The sequence below is a fragment of the Phyllobates terribilis genome, unplaced genomic scaffold (genome assembly GCF_046119375.1).
Source record: "Phyllobates terribilis strain yellow unplaced genomic scaffold, ASM4611937v1 Scaffold_2__4_contigs__length_985480577, whole genome shotgun sequence".
Lineage (NCBI taxonomy): Eukaryota > Metazoa > Chordata > Amphibia > Anura > Dendrobatidae > Phyllobates > Phyllobates terribilis.
Window position 1 is genome coordinate 290,069,278 of NW_027362762.1, and position 17,938 is coordinate 290,087,215.

The 17,938-nt window shown below is 40.7% G+C and overlaps 1 protein-coding gene across 1 annotated transcript in view; it reads right to left on the reverse strand.

Moving 5' to 3' along the window:
* UGGT2 (UDP-glucose glycoprotein glucosyltransferase 2) overlaps positions 1 to 17,938 on the reverse strand; it is a 399,382-nt gene that overhangs the window by 315,284 nt on the left and 66,160 nt on the right. The window contains exons 6-7 of the mRNA XM_073664152.1: positions 14,063 to 14,159; positions 495 to 567 (exon numbers count right to left, since the gene is read on the reverse strand). Of these exons, the coding sequence (XP_073520253.1) occupies positions 495 to 567; positions 14,063 to 14,159 (170 nt within the window). The remainder of the gene's footprint in view (positions 1 to 494; positions 568 to 14,062; positions 14,160 to 17,938) is intronic.

Consider the following 17,938-nt stretch of genomic DNA (forward strand, 5'->3'; position numbering starts at 1 on the left):
GAGGAATGCCTAACAAATAGGCATTCCTCACATGTATTAAAGCTGTCAAACAGTGGCAAATCATGAACACGAAGTGACTCAAACAGTACATTCGAGCACGCAGAATATACTCAGTAAACACCCGAGCATGCTCGTAAATCTTCTCGAGTAACGAGCATGCTCGCTCATCACTAGCAGCCTGCAATCACACAGAGTAACTGCAGACTTTTCTTTGCAGCCTGAAAAACCCCCTTACAAGTAAACTATTCAGTCCGCCTGATAATAAAATGACAAATCATGTCAGAGCTCAGCTTTACCTACATAGATTGTGCAGAAAGAGTCTGCCAAGTGTCTGTCAAATGTAACATATATACATTCGGATTTCTATAGCACAATTTTAAAAAATATAGATAAAAGAAAAAATCATCTCATACCGGTCAATCACAATCATACCGCTTTACAATATTCCACAGCCGATGCACTGATATACCATAATTGGCAGTTTGTTAACTTACATCAGTTTGTCAAAGTAAAATCCTTGAACGTCTTCTGCGATTCCATCAAATGACTTATCAGTAGAATTGGTGGCTGCATTTACAAATCAGAAAACAACATGTCAGTCAGCAGCTACTAGACGTTGTGATTCCTATAGCGGTAGAAGACATTTACTGGCTCAAAGAAATTAAATACATACTCAATGATCTATTCGGGTATGTCAAGACAATAGCAGGATTTACAGGGTAGATTCCATGCTGAAAACCCACAGAAAGTTACAGTACAATACATGTGGATTGGGCTTTCAATGCCCTATCCACAGATGGTAAAAATAAGCACATAAATATGAACAAACCTTTTACAATGTATAAAGGAAAAGGGCAGGTTTTCTCCCAGCAACACATTTAAATGATGAAAAGTGGTGTCATTAAAATGTTATTCTAAACAATATTTAGATTTGAGAGTCCTCAGTGGTTGATACCATCTTTTCAGTTAGCCACTAAAAGGTAACAAATTGCAAGCTTTCAAGACTACTCCGGTCTCTTCATCAGGCATTAGTATAACACAAAATATGAAGAGTCACATATTTATACACAGCAAGACACAGAAATAATGCAATAGATGAGACAAGTGACGTAAAGCAGAACTATGAGTATGGGAGAGGGATAAAATGTTGTGGCCGTATATATTATAGCAGTTCATAGATAAGGAGTGTGAAAGTTTTATTGTTCTGTGATTGAAGTCTGGTCGAGTTTTGTGATAACCCCACAGGTCCGAGGAGCACATTCCTTAGTTGATGTAGAAGTTATGTCATTCTACTGCTGTAGCGGACATGTGAATCTATGTATGGGACATCACATTCACTACTGGTGGGCAGAATCGGATTGAGATGCCAATGGCCAACAAGTACTATACACTCTGGGGTCTACTCTACAGTTAAAGACAAATATTGCCCGACCTTCTTTACAAACTCCCAGCTGACATTCTCCACATGTGAATGGGAAGATGGCTATTTTATTATAAATGCTGCAGTGTCGTTAAATTGATAGTTAATGGATTCTCGTGCTTTGCAGTTAAACAGCAATCTTAATCATAAAATTGATCAGCTGTTAGCAGGTCCCGCGGCTCGGAAGAAGACAGTGCACATTATATGGAGTTGGCACACCACAGCTCTGTAAACTGTATTGGCTGTTATGCAGCTCAGCTCCCATTCACTTCAATAGGAGGGGAATTGCAGCACCCAGGAAGGCCACTACAAAGTGCACAAAGCGCAGAAAGCTATGTCTTGTCTCCCTACACTGTATTAATGGCTGCCGTGATTGGTCAGTATTTTACATCAGTATTTATAAGCCAAAACCAGGAGTGGGTGAAAAATACAGAAGTGGTGACGTGTTTCTATTATACTTCTCCCCTGATTGTTCCACTCCTGATTTGGGTTTACAAATACTGATGTAAAATACTGACCAAAAACTGAACGTGGCCTTATAAAGATAGTCCATCCATATCATACCTAGAGAACCCCTTTAGGCAACAGCAAGAAGTTGCAAGACGATTGATGGGGAAATAGCCCATGCAGCAATGTTGGGTAAGGCGGGACTGGAGAGGGAGGATAGTGGGTGTTCTGCGACTGTTCCTTTATGTCATGCCAATATATAGTCTATCAAGTGTACAGTGCCAAGTAATCCTCAAGCAGAAGAATGAGAGCCCACTCCTGCACAGAGGCCCACCGGGAAATAGACCATTTTCCCCTGTGGGCCTGTCAGAGTATGCTAGTGGGGACCACGTGGAAGATGGAGTGGCGGAAGATTCAACTAATAATTAAAGGGAAACTGTCGGTAGGTTTTCGCTACTTAATCTGAGGGCAGCATGAGGTAGGGGCTGAGACACTGACTTCAACTATTTCAATACAGTGTTATCAGCAGGAGGTTAACACTGCTCATGTGCCATGTGGTCCAACCACGCTCACAGCACTGATTAGCAGCTTTCTGTCAATATACAGTATACATAGAAAACTGTGGCGTGGGCAGGGTTACTTTCTGGGCTCTGCTACATCCAAAATCTCTGACTATCACAACTGCTTCATCCAGTAAACTAAGTGATACATGGTTGGAATCAGGGACTCTGTCCCTACATTATGCTGCTCTCAGATGAGGTAGCAAAACAGATTCCCTTTAATTGTTATTTTTTAATATTAGAGCATTACCCACTCTTCCATAAATTTCCTAAAATCCCAGACAACTCTGTTACATCAATGAAGTTTACGATTATTTTCTACAAAAGGAATGTGCATAGCATAAACAGGATAAAGCAAACGCTATCCAGAGAGGTACGTTTTAACAAGACAAGACTTTTTAGAGGTGCTAACAAAACAACTTATTAAAAGTTTTAAAGAGCTTCACCAGAGGGTAGCAAAGCACACGAATGCCTACCAATCTGAAAAGGGCAGCGCCGCAAAGAATCATGGCAGAAAATGAATACTGAAGACGAGCGAATGCACATGATTATGTAGAAAATATCATGTAGCAGGGGGTTAGCATCTGGGAAGAATCGTCAGTACATAAGAGTTGAAGAACTTGTCAGAACAAGGCACAGTGAACATAATTACAGTAACAGTGAAGCCTAATGTGTCAAGAATTCAGTGTCCTTCTGTGTCCTTTCTAAAGGGCTGACTGCTCTCTTCTAGTAGACAAAACATGAGCATTTTGATTTGATCCAGTGCTTTGCGAGGCAGAAAGTAATTTACATCTGATTTACTGCAATCTTTGGTTTTGGTCTATAAGACTTTTGGACACACCACATTATTAGGCAAAAACTGTAACTGAAAATTGATTGTACATAAAAGGTCACTGAAGCTCCCAGAACAAAAATACATAGGCAGGAGTTTCTACAACACAAAAGCAAGCTGAAAATGTATAGACATTGTCTTGAGTGCTATACGTATGGAAAATATTCATATACAATAAAATCTCACCAATTAGAACTAACAGACATGGCAGTTTCCTTATATTCTCTGGAAACCCTGATCTGCGTTCTATTAAGGTTTCATTTCTTTTTCTTTTTACAAAATAACAATGCTATGATGTATATAAGGAGACATTCGAGTGGTGCTGGAGGGAAAATGAGTCACGTTACACTGAAATTTACCATGCCAAATCTTGACATTTTGTACCTGTGTTTTGTTTTTCTTCTCTCCTCTATATAGTCCTATAGACGAGAGTATTTGTCATAGTTTCATAGGTTTAAAGGGAACCTGTCAGTCAGAAAATGCTATAACCTGCAGGTTAGTAGCGTTCTAAAGTCGTGCAAGCACCGCACTGAAACCCCAGCTGCCAGGAGAAAATGAACTTTATTCATTCCGGCAGCCTCCGGCTTTCAGTCACCAATCAATACATAGTGAGCAGTGGACTGTAACAACATCCCGACACTGACTGACAGCCAATTCAACACTGATAGCTGCAAAAGCCGGCTGTCAAAGTAAAGAAAAATGAGTGGCCATCATTACTTTAAGAAATTAAGGTCAGTCAGTCTGAAAAATTGGGAAAACTTTGAAAGTGTCGCCAAGTGCAGTTGCAAAAACCATCAAGCGCTACAAAGAAACTGGCTCACATGAGGACCGCCCCAGGAAAGGAAGACCAAGAGTCACCTCTGCTTCTGAGGATAAGTTTATCCGAGTCATCAGCCTCAGGAATCGCAGGTTAACAGCAGCTCAGATTAGAGACCAGGTCAATGCCACACAGAGTTCTAGCAGCAGACACATCTCTACAATAACTGTTAAGAGGAGACTTTGTGCAGCAGGCCTTCATGGTAAAATAGCTGCTAGGAAACCACTGCTAAGGAAGGGCAACAAGCAGAAGAGACTTGTTTGGGCTAAAGAACACAAGGAATGGACATTAGACCAGTGGAAATCTGTGCTTTGGTCTGATGAGTCCAAATTTGAGATCTTTGGTTCCAACCACCGCGTCTTTGTGTGACGCAGAAAAGGTGAACGGATGGACTCTACATGCCTGGTTCCCACCGTGAAGCATGGAGGAGGAGGTGTGATGGTGTGGGGGTGCTTTGCTGGTGACACTGTTGGGGATTTATTCAAAATTGAAGGCATACTGAACCAGCATGGCTACCACAGCACCTTGCAGCGGCATGCTATTCCATCCGTTTTGCGTTTAGTTGGACCATCATTTATTTTTCAACAGGACAATGACCCCAAACACACCTCCAGGCTGTGTAAGGGCTATTTGACCAACAGGGAGAGTGATGAGGTGCTACGCCAGATGACCTGGCCTCCACAATCACCAGACCTGAAGCCAATGGAGATGGTTTGGGGTGAGCTTGTCCGCAGAGTGAAGGCAAAAGGGCTAACAAGTGCTAAGCATCTCTGGGAACTTCTTCAAGATTGTTGGTAGACCATTTCCGGTGACTACCTTTTGAAGCTCATCAAGAGAATGCAAAGAGTGTGCAAAGCAGTCATCAAAGCAAAGGGTGGCTGCTTTGAATAACCTAGAATATAAGACATATTTTCAGTTGTTTCAGATTTTTTTGTTAAGTATATAATGCCACATGTGTTAATTCATAGTTTTGATGCCTTCAGTGTGAATGTACAATTTTCATAGTCATGAAAATACAGAAAAATCTTTAAATGAGAAGGTGTGTCCAAACTTTTGGTCTGTACTGTATATTCAAAAGCATTTTGATTAAAACTAAGGTCTTGCATGATGACAACTTCATGCACTTTCAATTCATCACCAGGGAAATGGCATCACAACAGCCAGGCAGAAGTAATCACACATTAAAAAAAAAAATAATAATAATTTTTTATACATAATGAATATAGAAGCATGCTAAAAGATTCCTGTTGGTGAAGGATTTGGGGGGCCTGAACGGCTCCAATTGGTATAAATATTGTTAATCAATTAGCTGCTTGATTAATGCTTTTTTTTTTTTTTTTTTTTGCACCAATTGGACCTGTCCAGGCCCCCCAAATCATTCACCAACAGGAATCTTTTAGCGGGTCTATTTAATGTATTCTCATTATGCATACAGTTGAAACCAGAAGTTTACATACACTACATAAAAAGACACATATGCATGTTTTTCTCAATATCTGATATGAAATCAAAATAAACCTTTCCTGTTTTAAGTCAATTAGGATTACCATCATTTTTAATATTTGCCAAATGCCAGAATAATGACAATAATGAGAAAAAGAGAAAGAGAGAGAGAGAATGTTTTAAGGCATTTTTATTACTTACTGCAAAGTCAAAAGTTTGCATACATTTCACTAGTATTTGGTACGATTGTCCTTAAACTGAATGACTTGGGTCAAACGTTTGGGATATCCTTCCACAAGCTTCTCACAATAGTTGGTCAGAATTTGGGCTTATTCCTCCTGACAAAACTGGTGTTACTGATCCAGGTTTGTAGGTTGCCTTTCTCGCACCTGCCTTTTCAGCTTTGCCCATAAATTTTCAATAGGACTGTGATTAGGGCTTTGTGATGGCCACTCCAAAACATTGACTTTGTTATCCTTAAGCCACTCTGTTACCATTTTGGCAGTATGCTTCGGGTCATTGTCCATTTGGAAGACCCATTTCTGCCCAAGCTTTAACTTCCTGGCTGATGTCTTGAGATGTTGTTTCAGTAATGCCACATAATCTTCTTTTCTCATGATGCCATCTATTTTGTCAAGTGCACTAGTCCTTCCTGCAGCAAAATAACCCCACAACATAATGCTGCCACCACCATGTTTCACAGTTGGGATGGTGTTCTTAGGCTTAGGCTTCCAAGCTTCTCCCATTTTCCTCCAAATGTAACAATGGTCATTATGCCCAAAAAGTTAAATTTTAGTTTCATCAGACCACATGACATGTCTCCAAAAATTAAGGTCTTTGTTCCTGTGTGCATTTGCAAACATTAATCTGGCTTTTTTATGTTTCTTTTGGAGTAATGGCTTCTTCCTGGCAGAATGGCCTTTCAGCCCATGTTGATACAGTACTCGTTTCATTGTGGATATTGACACAATCTTATCAGCTTCCGCCATCATCTTCACAAGGTCTTTTACTTTTATTCTTGGGTTGATATGCACATGTCGGACCAAAGCACGTTCATCTCTGGGACACAGAACAAGTCTCCTTCCTGAGCGGTATGTTGGCTGGACATTCCCATCTTGTTTGTACTAGCGTATAATTGTTTTTACAGATGAACGAGGCACCTTCAGGTATCTTGAAATTCTACCCAAGGATGAGCCAGACTTGTGCAAGTCCACAATTCTCTTTCTGATATCTTGGCTGATTTCTTTAGACTTTCCCATGATTCTACACAAAGAAGTAGTGTGTTTCAGGTGTGCATTAAAATACGTCCACAGGTGTGTCTCTATTTAACTCAGATGTTGACAAAAAACCTTCCAAACACATGACATCATATGGGTAGTCCAGAATTGTTTAAAGGCATAGTAATCTTAGTGTATGTAAACTTTTGACTTTGCAGTAAGTAAGAAAAATGCCTTAAAACACATGTTCTCCCTCTCATTATTCTGGCATTTGGCAAATATTAAAAATTATCGTAATTGTAATTGACCTAAAACATATGTTTTGTATATGTGTCTTTTTAAATAGTGTATGTAAACTTCTGGTTTGAACTGTATACTTACAATTGTTGAAGTATATATTGGTGGTGGAAGAGCCATTATCTGTTTTTTTTTTCCCTAATTTCATTGACGCTGGAACTCCATTGGAGGACTTATCCATGTTCCACTAGGTCGGCTGCAGTCCATAACTGAAACCACATATTGGATGCTCATATTTGGATAGCACAACTCCATCAGGTAAACATATACAGTTGTGCGCAAAAGTTTACATAACCCGGCAGAATTTTTCCTTTCTTGGCCTTGTTTCAGAGAATATGAATGATAACAAAAAACCTTTTTCTCCACTCATGGTTATTGGTTGGGTGAAGCCATTTATTGTCAAACTACTGTGTTTTCTCTTTTTAAATCTTAATGACAACCAAAACCATCCAAATGACCCTGATCATAAGTTCACATACCCCAGTTCTTAATACCGTATATTGCCCCCTCTAACATCAATGACAGCTTGAAGTCTTTTGTGGTAGTTGTGGATGAGGTTCTCTATTTTCTCAGATGGTAAAGCTGCCCATTCTTCTTGGCAAAAAGCCTACAGTTCCTTTAAATTCCTGGGCTGTCTAGTATGAACTGCGTGCTTGAGATCTCCCCAGAGTGGCTCAATGATATTGAGGTCAGCTGACTGAGATGGCCACTCCAGAACCTTCACTTTTTTCTTCTGTAGCCAAAGACAGGTCGACTTGGCCTTGTGTTTTGGATCGTTGTCATGTTGGAACGTCCAAGTACGTCCCATGAGCAGCTTCCGGGCTGATGAGCGCAAATTTGCCTCCAGTATTTGCTGATAACATGCTGCATTCATCTTTCCTTCAACTTTTACCAAGTTTCCTGTGCCTTTGTAGCTCACATATCCCCAAAACATCAATGATCCACCTCCGTGCTTTACTTTAGGAATGGTGTTCCTTTCATCATATTCCTTGTTGACCTTTCTCCAAATGTAAAGTTTATGGTTGTGGCCAAAAAGTTCAATTTTGGTCTCATCACTCCAAATTACCTTGTTCCAGAAGTTTTGAGGCTTGTCTCTGTGCTATTTGGTGTATTGTAGGCAAGATACTTTGTGGCATTTGCGCAGTAATGGCTTTCTTCTGGCGACTCAACCATGCAGCCCATTTTTCTTCATGTGCCTTCTTATTGTGCATCTTGAAACAGCCACACCGCTAGTTTTCAGAGTCCTGAATTTCAGGTTATGTTATTTGTGGGTTTTTCTTTGCATCCCGAACAATTTTCCTGGCAGCTGTGGCTGAAATTTTTGTTGGTCTACCTGACCGCGGTTAGGTTTTTACAGAGCCCCTGATTTTCCATTTGTTAATCACAGTTTGAATGCTGCTGACTGGCATTATCAATTCCTTGGATATTTTGTTGTATCCCTTTCCTGTGTTATACGGTTCAACCACCTTTTCCTGTAGATCCGTTGACAATTCTTTTGCTTTCCCCATGACTCACAAACCAGAATCGGCAGTGGCTGGATGAAAGATGCAAGAGTCTGTCTGGATCCCAGAAACTCACTCAGCTTTTATACACACACACCGATTACAAGCAAACAGGTCACATGTGAGGATGTTACCTTTAGTACACATTCAAATCCGTGTGTATCAAATTCTGTGCATGTTATCAGGCCAAAATCACCAGGGTATGTGAACTTTTGATTTTGGTTGTCATTAAGATTTAACCCCTTTACCCCCCAGGGTGGTTTGCACGTTAATGACGAGGCCAATTTTTACAATTCTGACCACTGTCACTTTATGAGGTAATTACTCTGAATCGCTTCAACAGATCTTGCTGATTCTGAGAGACTGGTTTTCGTGACATATTGTACTTCATGATAGTGGTAAAATTTCTTCGATATCACTTGCGTTTATTTGTGAAAAAATTGGAAATTTGGTGAAAATTTAGAAAATTTCACAATTTTCAAAATTTGAATTTTTATTCCGTTAAATCAGAGAGATATGTTACACAAAATAGTTAATAAATAACATTTCCCACATATCTACTTTCCATCAGCACAATTTTGGAACAAAAATTTTTTTTTATTAGTGCGCTATAAGGGTTAAAAGTTGATCAGCGATTTCTCATTTTTCCAACAAAATTTACAAAACCTTTTTTTTAGGGACCACATCACATTTCAAGTGACTTTGAGGGGCCTTTATGACAGAAAATACCCAAAAATGACACCATTCTAAAAACTGCACCCCTCAAGGTGCTCAAAACCACATTCAAGAAGTTTATTAACCCTTCACGTGCTTCACAGGAATTTTTGGAATGGGGAAGAAAAAAATGAACATTTAACTTTTTTCACAAAAATGTTGCTTTAGACCCCAATTTCTTTATTTTTGCAGGGGTAACAGGAAAAAAATGGACTCCAAAATTTGTTGTGCAATTTTCCCTGAGTACGCAGATACCCCATACGTGGGGAAAAAACACTGTTTGGGCGCACAGCAGGGCTCAGAAGGGAAGGAGCGCCATTTGACTTTTTGAATGTAAAATTTGCTTGAATAATTAGCGGACGCCATGTTGCGTTTGGAGAGCCCCTGATGTGCCTAAACAGTGGAAAACCTCCACAAGTGACACCATTTTGGAAACTAGACCCCTGAGGGAACTTATCTAGATGTGTGGTGAGCACCTTATCCCCCAGGTGCTTCACAGAAGTTTAGAACATGAAGCCGTGAAAATAAAAAATCTAACTTTTTCCACAAAAACAATCTTTTTGACCCAATTTTTTTAGTTTCACAAGGGTAAGAGGAGAAAATGGAACCTAAAAACTGTTGTACAATTTCTCCTGAGTACGCCAATACCCCATATGTGGGGAAAATACACTGTTTGGGCGCACGTCAGGGTTCAGAAGGGAAGGAGCACTGTGTGACTTTTTGAACGCAAAATTGCCTGGAATCAAGAGCGGACGCCATGTCACATTTCGGGAGCCCCTGATGTGCCGAAATAGTGGAAACCCCCCACTAGTGACCCCATTTTGGAAACTAGACCACTCAAGAATTTTATCAAGGGGTATAGTGTACATTTTGAACCCAAAGGTAAGACAGAATTTGATAACATTAGGTCAACATATTGAATAAGTTGTCATTAGTCTTGAGCGCAAGTGCTCGCTACTTGAGTTTGCATCGGTTACTCAGGTATGCACCATGTATCAAGTGTGCTCGAGTGACATGCTCGAGTCCCTGCCCGCATGTTTCACGGTTATTAGACACCCAAAAAAAGAACATGCGGGGATCGCTTGTGCATGGCAGGCGATCCCAGCAACGTTTTTTTTGGCCGCGAAGCATATGGGGCAGAGACTCGAGCATGTCACTCGAGCACCTGCGATACTCAGTGCATACTCGAGCACCCGATGCAAACTCAAGTAGCGAGCACTTGCGCTCAACACTGGTCGCCATATTGTCATCATTTTTTTTTTTCTTTACTTTTGAAAAAACCCCAACCCTAATACAACCCCAACCCTAACCCTAGCCCAACCCTAACCCTAGAGTTTATTTTTTTACACCATTCCTCACGTGGTATAAGTGATTAGATGACTTTAATTCTTCGGGTCGGTGCGATTACAGCAATACCAGATTCATATCGGGTTTTTATGACTGACAGCTGTCACACTAAAAGACGCTTTTTTTTGCAAAGACTAGTGTTTGCATCACCATATTTTGAGAGCTATAATTTTTCCATATTTTGGCCGACAGAGTCATGTGATGGCTTGTTTTTTGCGGGACAAGTTGACGTTTTTATTGGTACCATTTTCGGGCACGTGACATTTTTTGATCGTTTTCTATTCAGATTTTTGGGAGGCAGAATAAACAAAAACCAACAATTCAGGAATTGTTTTTTTGCGTTTTTTTTATGCCGTTCCACGTGTGGTAAAATTGATAATGCAGCGTTATTCTTCGGGTCAATACGTTTACAGCGGTACCGCATTTATATAGTTTTTTTTATGTTTTGCCGCTTTTACACAATAAAAACGATTTTCTAGAAACAATAATTTTTTTGTATCGTTTTATTCTGAGAGCTATAACTTTTTTTTTTTCGAACAATGGAGCTGTGTGGTGGCTTGTTTTTTTGCGGGACAAGATGACGTTTTTAGCTGTACCATTTTTATTTACATTCGTCTTTTTGATCGCGTGTTATTCTATTTTTTGTTTGGCGGTATGATGATAAAGCATTGTTTTTTGCTTCGTTTTTTATTTATTTTCTTTTACCGTGTTCACTAAAGGGGTTAACTAGTGGGACAGTTTTATAGATCAGGTCGTTCCGGACGTGGCGATACCAAATATGTGTACTTTTATTGGTTTATTTTTTTTTTCATAATAAATAAATATTATGGGTTCAATATATTTTTATTTTTTGGGGATTATTTTTTTCTTTTTTTTTTTTATATTTTTACAATTTTTTCTTTCACTTTTCTCCTTTTTTTTTTTTACTTTTACACATTGTCCCACTATGGAACTTTCACTTTTTGCAGCCTGATCGGCTGCATAGCATAGAGTGCAGCAGCTCGCTTTGTCATGCAGCCTGTCAGCGCTGCACACAGGGGAGACATTACTTTGGTCACGCACTGCGCATGATCAAAGGAACGTCCTGCCTCCTGGTGACCCAGATGTTGTCATGACGACATCGGGTCGTCATGGCAACATCCGGAAGCCGCCGCAGACATCGCTGGACGCCGGCAGGAGAGGTGAGTATACCGATCACCTCCCCCCTTGCCACCGCAATGCTGCGATCGACTTCGATAGCAGCACTGCGGGGGTTAATGTGCCGGCAGCAGTGCGGGACCGCTCCCAGCACATAGCACCAGGTGTCAGCTGTGACAATCAGCTGACACCAGCAAAAAGAAAAGGGAAAGGGCGCATGTGTAGACTCACAGGGCTATTTATATAAATTAAAAAGTGCCAGTGCACTCACCTGTGATGGTTGTGTACGTCTACACAACCAAGATTAAGAGTGTGATTAATGAGGCTCCGGGTCGCCTCTCTCTATTTGTAATACCGTCCTGTCGGTGTTTGCATTGCAACTCCGTGCTCCTCGAGTGGTCACGCAATCCTGCCGGACCGGATACCACGTCACCGCAGGTCCTCAGTTGTTTATCCCGGAGGTTGGATAACCGCAGGTCCTCAAACATCCAAATATGCCAGGCTGCTCCTGCCGCTTTGGCACCGTATGGAGATATTTCACATGTAAACAATGGTGCAGCGTTCTCAGGGAGCGCCAAAGGAATACTGGACAATTTAATAGATGATAACCGACCTTTATTCTTCCTCCAATACCACTGCCACAACGCGTTTCGACGGTCTAAGCCGTCTTCATCAGGTGGGGTAAAAAAAAAAACAAAGAAAAAAAAAAAAAAAATCAGCTGACACCCGGCAGCGATCGCCCCGCACCGCTTGTGTGCGGGCACGATTGCAGCGCGCGTAATAATACGTAGCTGGACCATAAGTCCCAGGGCACAGCTATGTACTGTTACTGACAGAAAGGGGTTAAAAAGAGGAAACACAGTAGTTTGACAATAAATGGCTTCACCCAACCAATAACCATGAGTGGAGAAAAAGTTTTTTTTATCATCATTCATATTCTCTGAAACAAGGCCAAGAAAGGAAAAATTCTGCCGGGGTATGTACACTCCCTGACAGAAGTTTTGTCACTGATAAATTACTCTTTTGAAAGCTGAAACCCTCCCAAATTTGGTTTAGGTAAAGAAAATAAATTGGCATCAATGCTGAAATATTGATCATTTAATGAACACAGAACAGTCAGATTTTGGCAAGACAAAAGTTTTGTCACCCACAGAAAGTAATGTGATCAATATATAATTATCTTAAAATACAAATATATGTTGCATAACATTGGTGAATGAAGTTGTGGTGCTATTAGAGTCATATTTAATATTTTGTGTGACTTCCACACAACTGCACCTGAGGCAATACGCTATCTGTAACAGGTGTACAATGGGCCTGTATAGCTAGTTCCTTTTGTTATTCTGGAGTTTGGCAGTCATCGTACCGGGTATATATATATCTATTCCACGCGCTGGAATTGGAGGTGTACACACTATATGCTCACTGTGAGTTCCCCAATAACTGGCCTAGTAGTGAAATCAGCTGCAGCCTCGTCTATCACTCAGTCAATTGCGTAATTGTCCTGACGATTGGATGCAGTAGAGTGTTGATCCCTGACATATTGGTACTAGCCGGGAGATCTGCGTGATTCTCCCTGTTGGTTCTCTGACATTGTATTTTATTTGTTTAATTTTGTTTTCACATTAATATATGTATTTATTGGTATAATATTTTCTTCTTTTCGCTTTGTTCTTTATTTTTTTTTTAATTTTAACTTACACCTTGTCCCAGTATGGGACATCAACTTTCCCTACCCTGATAGCTGATCTAACATACTCTGCAATGCTTTTGCGTTGCAGGGTATTAGATCAGTGAATCACATATAGGGAGGTCTGTCAGCTCCTGCTAACAGGAGGAACATACAGACCACCGTACCTGGGTGACCCCACTGCCATTTTTCGACCTGGGGTCACAATGGAGACCGTCGGCACAACGCAACCACAATTGTGTTGTGCCGATCAGAGCAGAGAGGGAGCAAGCCGATCGATGTTGCTGTCACTACTGACAGTTTCATCAGAGGGGTTAAACACAGGCGATCTATGCTATCACCGATCGTGGGAGTTACTGCAGGCTGTCTTATATAGCGGACACCTGCTTATGATAGTGCCAGCTCTACTAGAGAGCCAGCGGGATCATAGCTCCATACTCCTACGTCGGTTAGCAGGAATGCACATCCCGCAGCGCATGTCATAAAGGGGTGAAATCGAAATCTTGACAAATCGAATAAACAGCCTCAGGACAAAGAAAAACCTCCACTAACAACTATATACATGAAAGCTAATACCCATTTCTATTGCAGAATCATTACTGTATATACAATTAATCAATATTTCATAATCCAATGTACCTTCAACTTGGGTATCATCCATTGCCTTGTATTCAGTGTCTTTAATAGCAAGTTCAACCCCATAGCCAGACAGGTTGATTTTTTTATTACTTGGTTTCTAGAATTTAAAAACAAAAGTTACTAAGAGATAACAATTGGTATATATAATTCATTGATATATCTAAAAAAAAAACATATTGTTGGGAAAATAAAGGATTACACACATCAGTGGGCTGATTGTGCAACACATATTGATGTGCTGAGTTCTTGAAAGTCAGAGACTTTCTTTACAGTTGAGCTGATCTTTAGTCTGACTAATGGATGAGAATCCAAAACAGAGGACCCCTCTTATTGACCCAAGATTATAAAATTCCCTATTGACAATAAACCAGAGAATGAGATTTTCTTCTATGAAAATGTAATGATAATTCTGACACTAGGCAATTTACTAGGAATGTGGTTGTGCTTAGAGCATTTCTAAATTAAGGCATCGCAAGTATATTGACAAGATGACAAGCAGCCCCATTGCCTTGGCTATAAGTCTCACCAATACACCCAGTATCAAGAGAATATATTCGGCACTCCGTATAGCTAGGGTGGTGCACGTGGAAAACAATGTTTCTAGGAAAAGAAAATCCCGGCACCCACGTGTTCATGGTTGATTCATTTATTCCACAATTCACAAGACGTTTCAGCCTGTCCAATGCCTTTTTCAATACACCCGTCTTAAAGGAGAGACTTTACCACCCATCATCCTCTGCCAAACACCTCTCATACAGCCAACCAGTCTCCTACTTTGCACTGACAAGAGGCAAAAAACCCAAAATGGCAGTCTGCGAATGGAGATTTTTTTTTTCCCTTTGAAGAGTCTGGTTTGGCTTTATATCTTAACTTATGGGCAATACTTTTTAAAGAGTCAAGATTGACTTTTAAAATGGATCTCTCAGAAAAGTGTCACTGGAGGCTCTTTTCTTTTTGAACAGGCTACTTACATGAATTTTGACTTCACATGAGGCGTTTTCTGTGTTTTCTTTAGAGAAACATGATTGCTGGTTCTAGTTGGAAGGCATTATGGTACTATAGTATAGTATGGTATAGTAATGTAGTACCTACAGAGGTACACACCTCAGTAAAAATGTCAGGTTTTTATCATGTAAAAAAAAAAAAATCATACCAATACGGAACAATACAGAACCTTTTACACCTTTTAATGCGACTTGTAATCTGTATAATTCAATTGAAAAATAAACTGAAATCTTTTCAGGTGAAAAAAGAAAAATCTAAAATAATGGTGTTGCATAAATATGCACATCCTTAAACTAATACTTTGTTGAAGCATCCTTTTGAATTTATGACAGAATTCAGTCTTTTTGAGCTTCTCCTATGTACAGCCCTCTTAAGGTCATTCCACAGATTTCCAATTGGATTCAGGTCTGGGCTCTGGCTGGGCCATTTCAAAACTTTGATCTTCTGGTGAAGCCATTTTTTTGTTGATTAAAGGTCGAGGTCTTGCTAAAGAAAAGGGAATTAGACCTACCGGTAATTTGATTTCCAGGTAGTCCCTCAGGACAGCACCAGTGGAGGTAGTCCTTTCTTGACCTATAGTGGGACAGGATCACAGAGGTTAAAAGGCCCCTCCCACCTCCACCCTCCAGTGTTGTTCAAAGTACCACAGAAGGATGGATGCAAATCGTCTATACAAGCTACTATAACTCATATGTAAGAAACCCTTTCACGGTTTTAGCTCGATCTCGAGCTATGGCGACTTGACGGATGAATGATCTGCAGGAAGATCGATCTTGTGCGAGCCTAAAGATAAACATAAGGGAGGGAATATAAAGGTGCTGTCCCGAGGGACTACCTGGAAACCGAATTGCCAGTAGGTTTACTTCCCTTTTTCCAATACGTCCCTAAGGACACCACCAGTGGAGTAGTACCAACGTAATAGCACCAGGGTGGGTACAGAAGCTCCAAGGACCAAAGTCTCAGGCAAGAACAAGGTTAGATATAGAAATGATCTTAAAAAAAAATCAAAAGAAATATAGACTACTAAAGAAATCTGCAAAGATACAAGTGCTTCTCACTAAATTAGAATATCATCAAAAAGTTAATTTATTTCAGTTCTTCAATACAAAAAGTGAAACTCATTATATAGAGTCATTACAAACAGAGTGATCTATTTCAAGTGTTTATTTCTCTTAATATTGATGATTATGGCTTACAGCCAATGAAAACACAAAAGTCATTATCTCAGTAAATTAGAATACTTTATAACAGCTTGAAAAAATGTTTTTAAAATTTGAAATGTTGGCCTACTGAAATGTATGTTCAGTAAATGCACTCAATACTTGGTCGGGGCTCCTTTTGCATCAATTACTGCATCAATGAGGCATGGCATGGAGGTGATCAGCCTGTGACACTGCTGAGGTGTTATGGAAGCCCAGGTTGCTTTGATAGCAGCCTTCAGCTCGTCTGCATTGTTCGGTCTGGTGTCTCTCATCTTCCTCTTGACAATACCCCATAGATTCTCTATGGGGTTAAGGTCAGGCAAGTTTGTTGACCAATCAAGAACAGTGATACTGTTGTTTTTAAACCAGATATTGTTACTTTTGGTAGTGTGGACAGATGTCAAATCCTGCTGGAGAATGAAATTTCCATCTCCAAAAAGTTTGTCGGCAGAGGGAAGCACGAAGTGCTCTAAAATGTCCTGGTAGACTGCTGCACTGACTTTGGTCTTGATAAAACACAGTGGACCTACACCAGCAGAGGACATCGCTCCCCAAACCATCACTGATTGTGGAAACTTCACACTAGACCTCAAGCAGCTAGAATTGTGTGCCTCTCCACTCTTCCTCCAGACTCTGGGACCTTGATTTCCAAATGAACTGTAACATTTACTTTTATCTGAAAACAACACATCGGACCACTGAGCAACAGTCCAGGTCTTTTTCTCCTTGGCTCAGACAAGACGCTTCTGGCGTTGTCTATTGGTCATGAGTGGCTTGACACAAGGAATGCGACACTTGTAGCCCATGTTCTGGATACATCTGTTTGTGGTGGCTCTTGAAGCAATGAGTCCAGCAGCAGTTCACTCCTTGTGAATCTCCCCCAAATTTTTGAATGGCCTTTTCTTAACAATCCTTTCAAGGTTGCGGTTATCCCAGTTGCTTGTGCACCTTCCTTTAGCAATGACCTTTTGTGGCTTACCCTCCTTGTGGAGTGTGTCAATGACTGCCTTCTGGACATCTGTCAAGTCAGCAGTGTTCCCCATGATTGTGGAGCCTACTGAAACAGACTTAGGGCTCATTCATACGTCAGTATCTCCAGTACAAGTGGTGACAGTTTCCACACGTACAGGAGACAATGACACACGCAGACCCATACCCATTCAAATGAATGGGTCTGTGCACATCTCAGTGTGTTTTCATAGACCGTGTCTCCACACGGAGACAAGTCCGTTTTTTTTGGCGAATACACGATCCGCAAAACGTACCACACGGATGACATCCATGTGTCATCCGTGTGACACATCCCGGCGCCTGGGAATCAGCACTACAGTTATTATTATTATTATAGCGCCATTTATTCCATAGCACTTTACATGTGAAGAAGGGGTATACATACAAGAACAATTACAATAATCTTGAACACAATGTGACTGGTATAGGAGGAGCGAGGACCCTGCCCGTGAGGGCTCACAGTCTACAAGGGATGGGTGAGGATACAGTAGGTGAGGGTAGAGCTGGTCGTGCAGCGGTATTTGTGGAGTGGTGGTTACTGCAAGTTGTAGGCTTGTCGGAAGAGGTGGGTCTTCAGGCTCTTTTTGAAGGTTTCCACGGTCGACGAGAGTCTGATGTGTTGGGGTAGAGAGTTCCAGAGTAGGGGGGAAGCACCGAG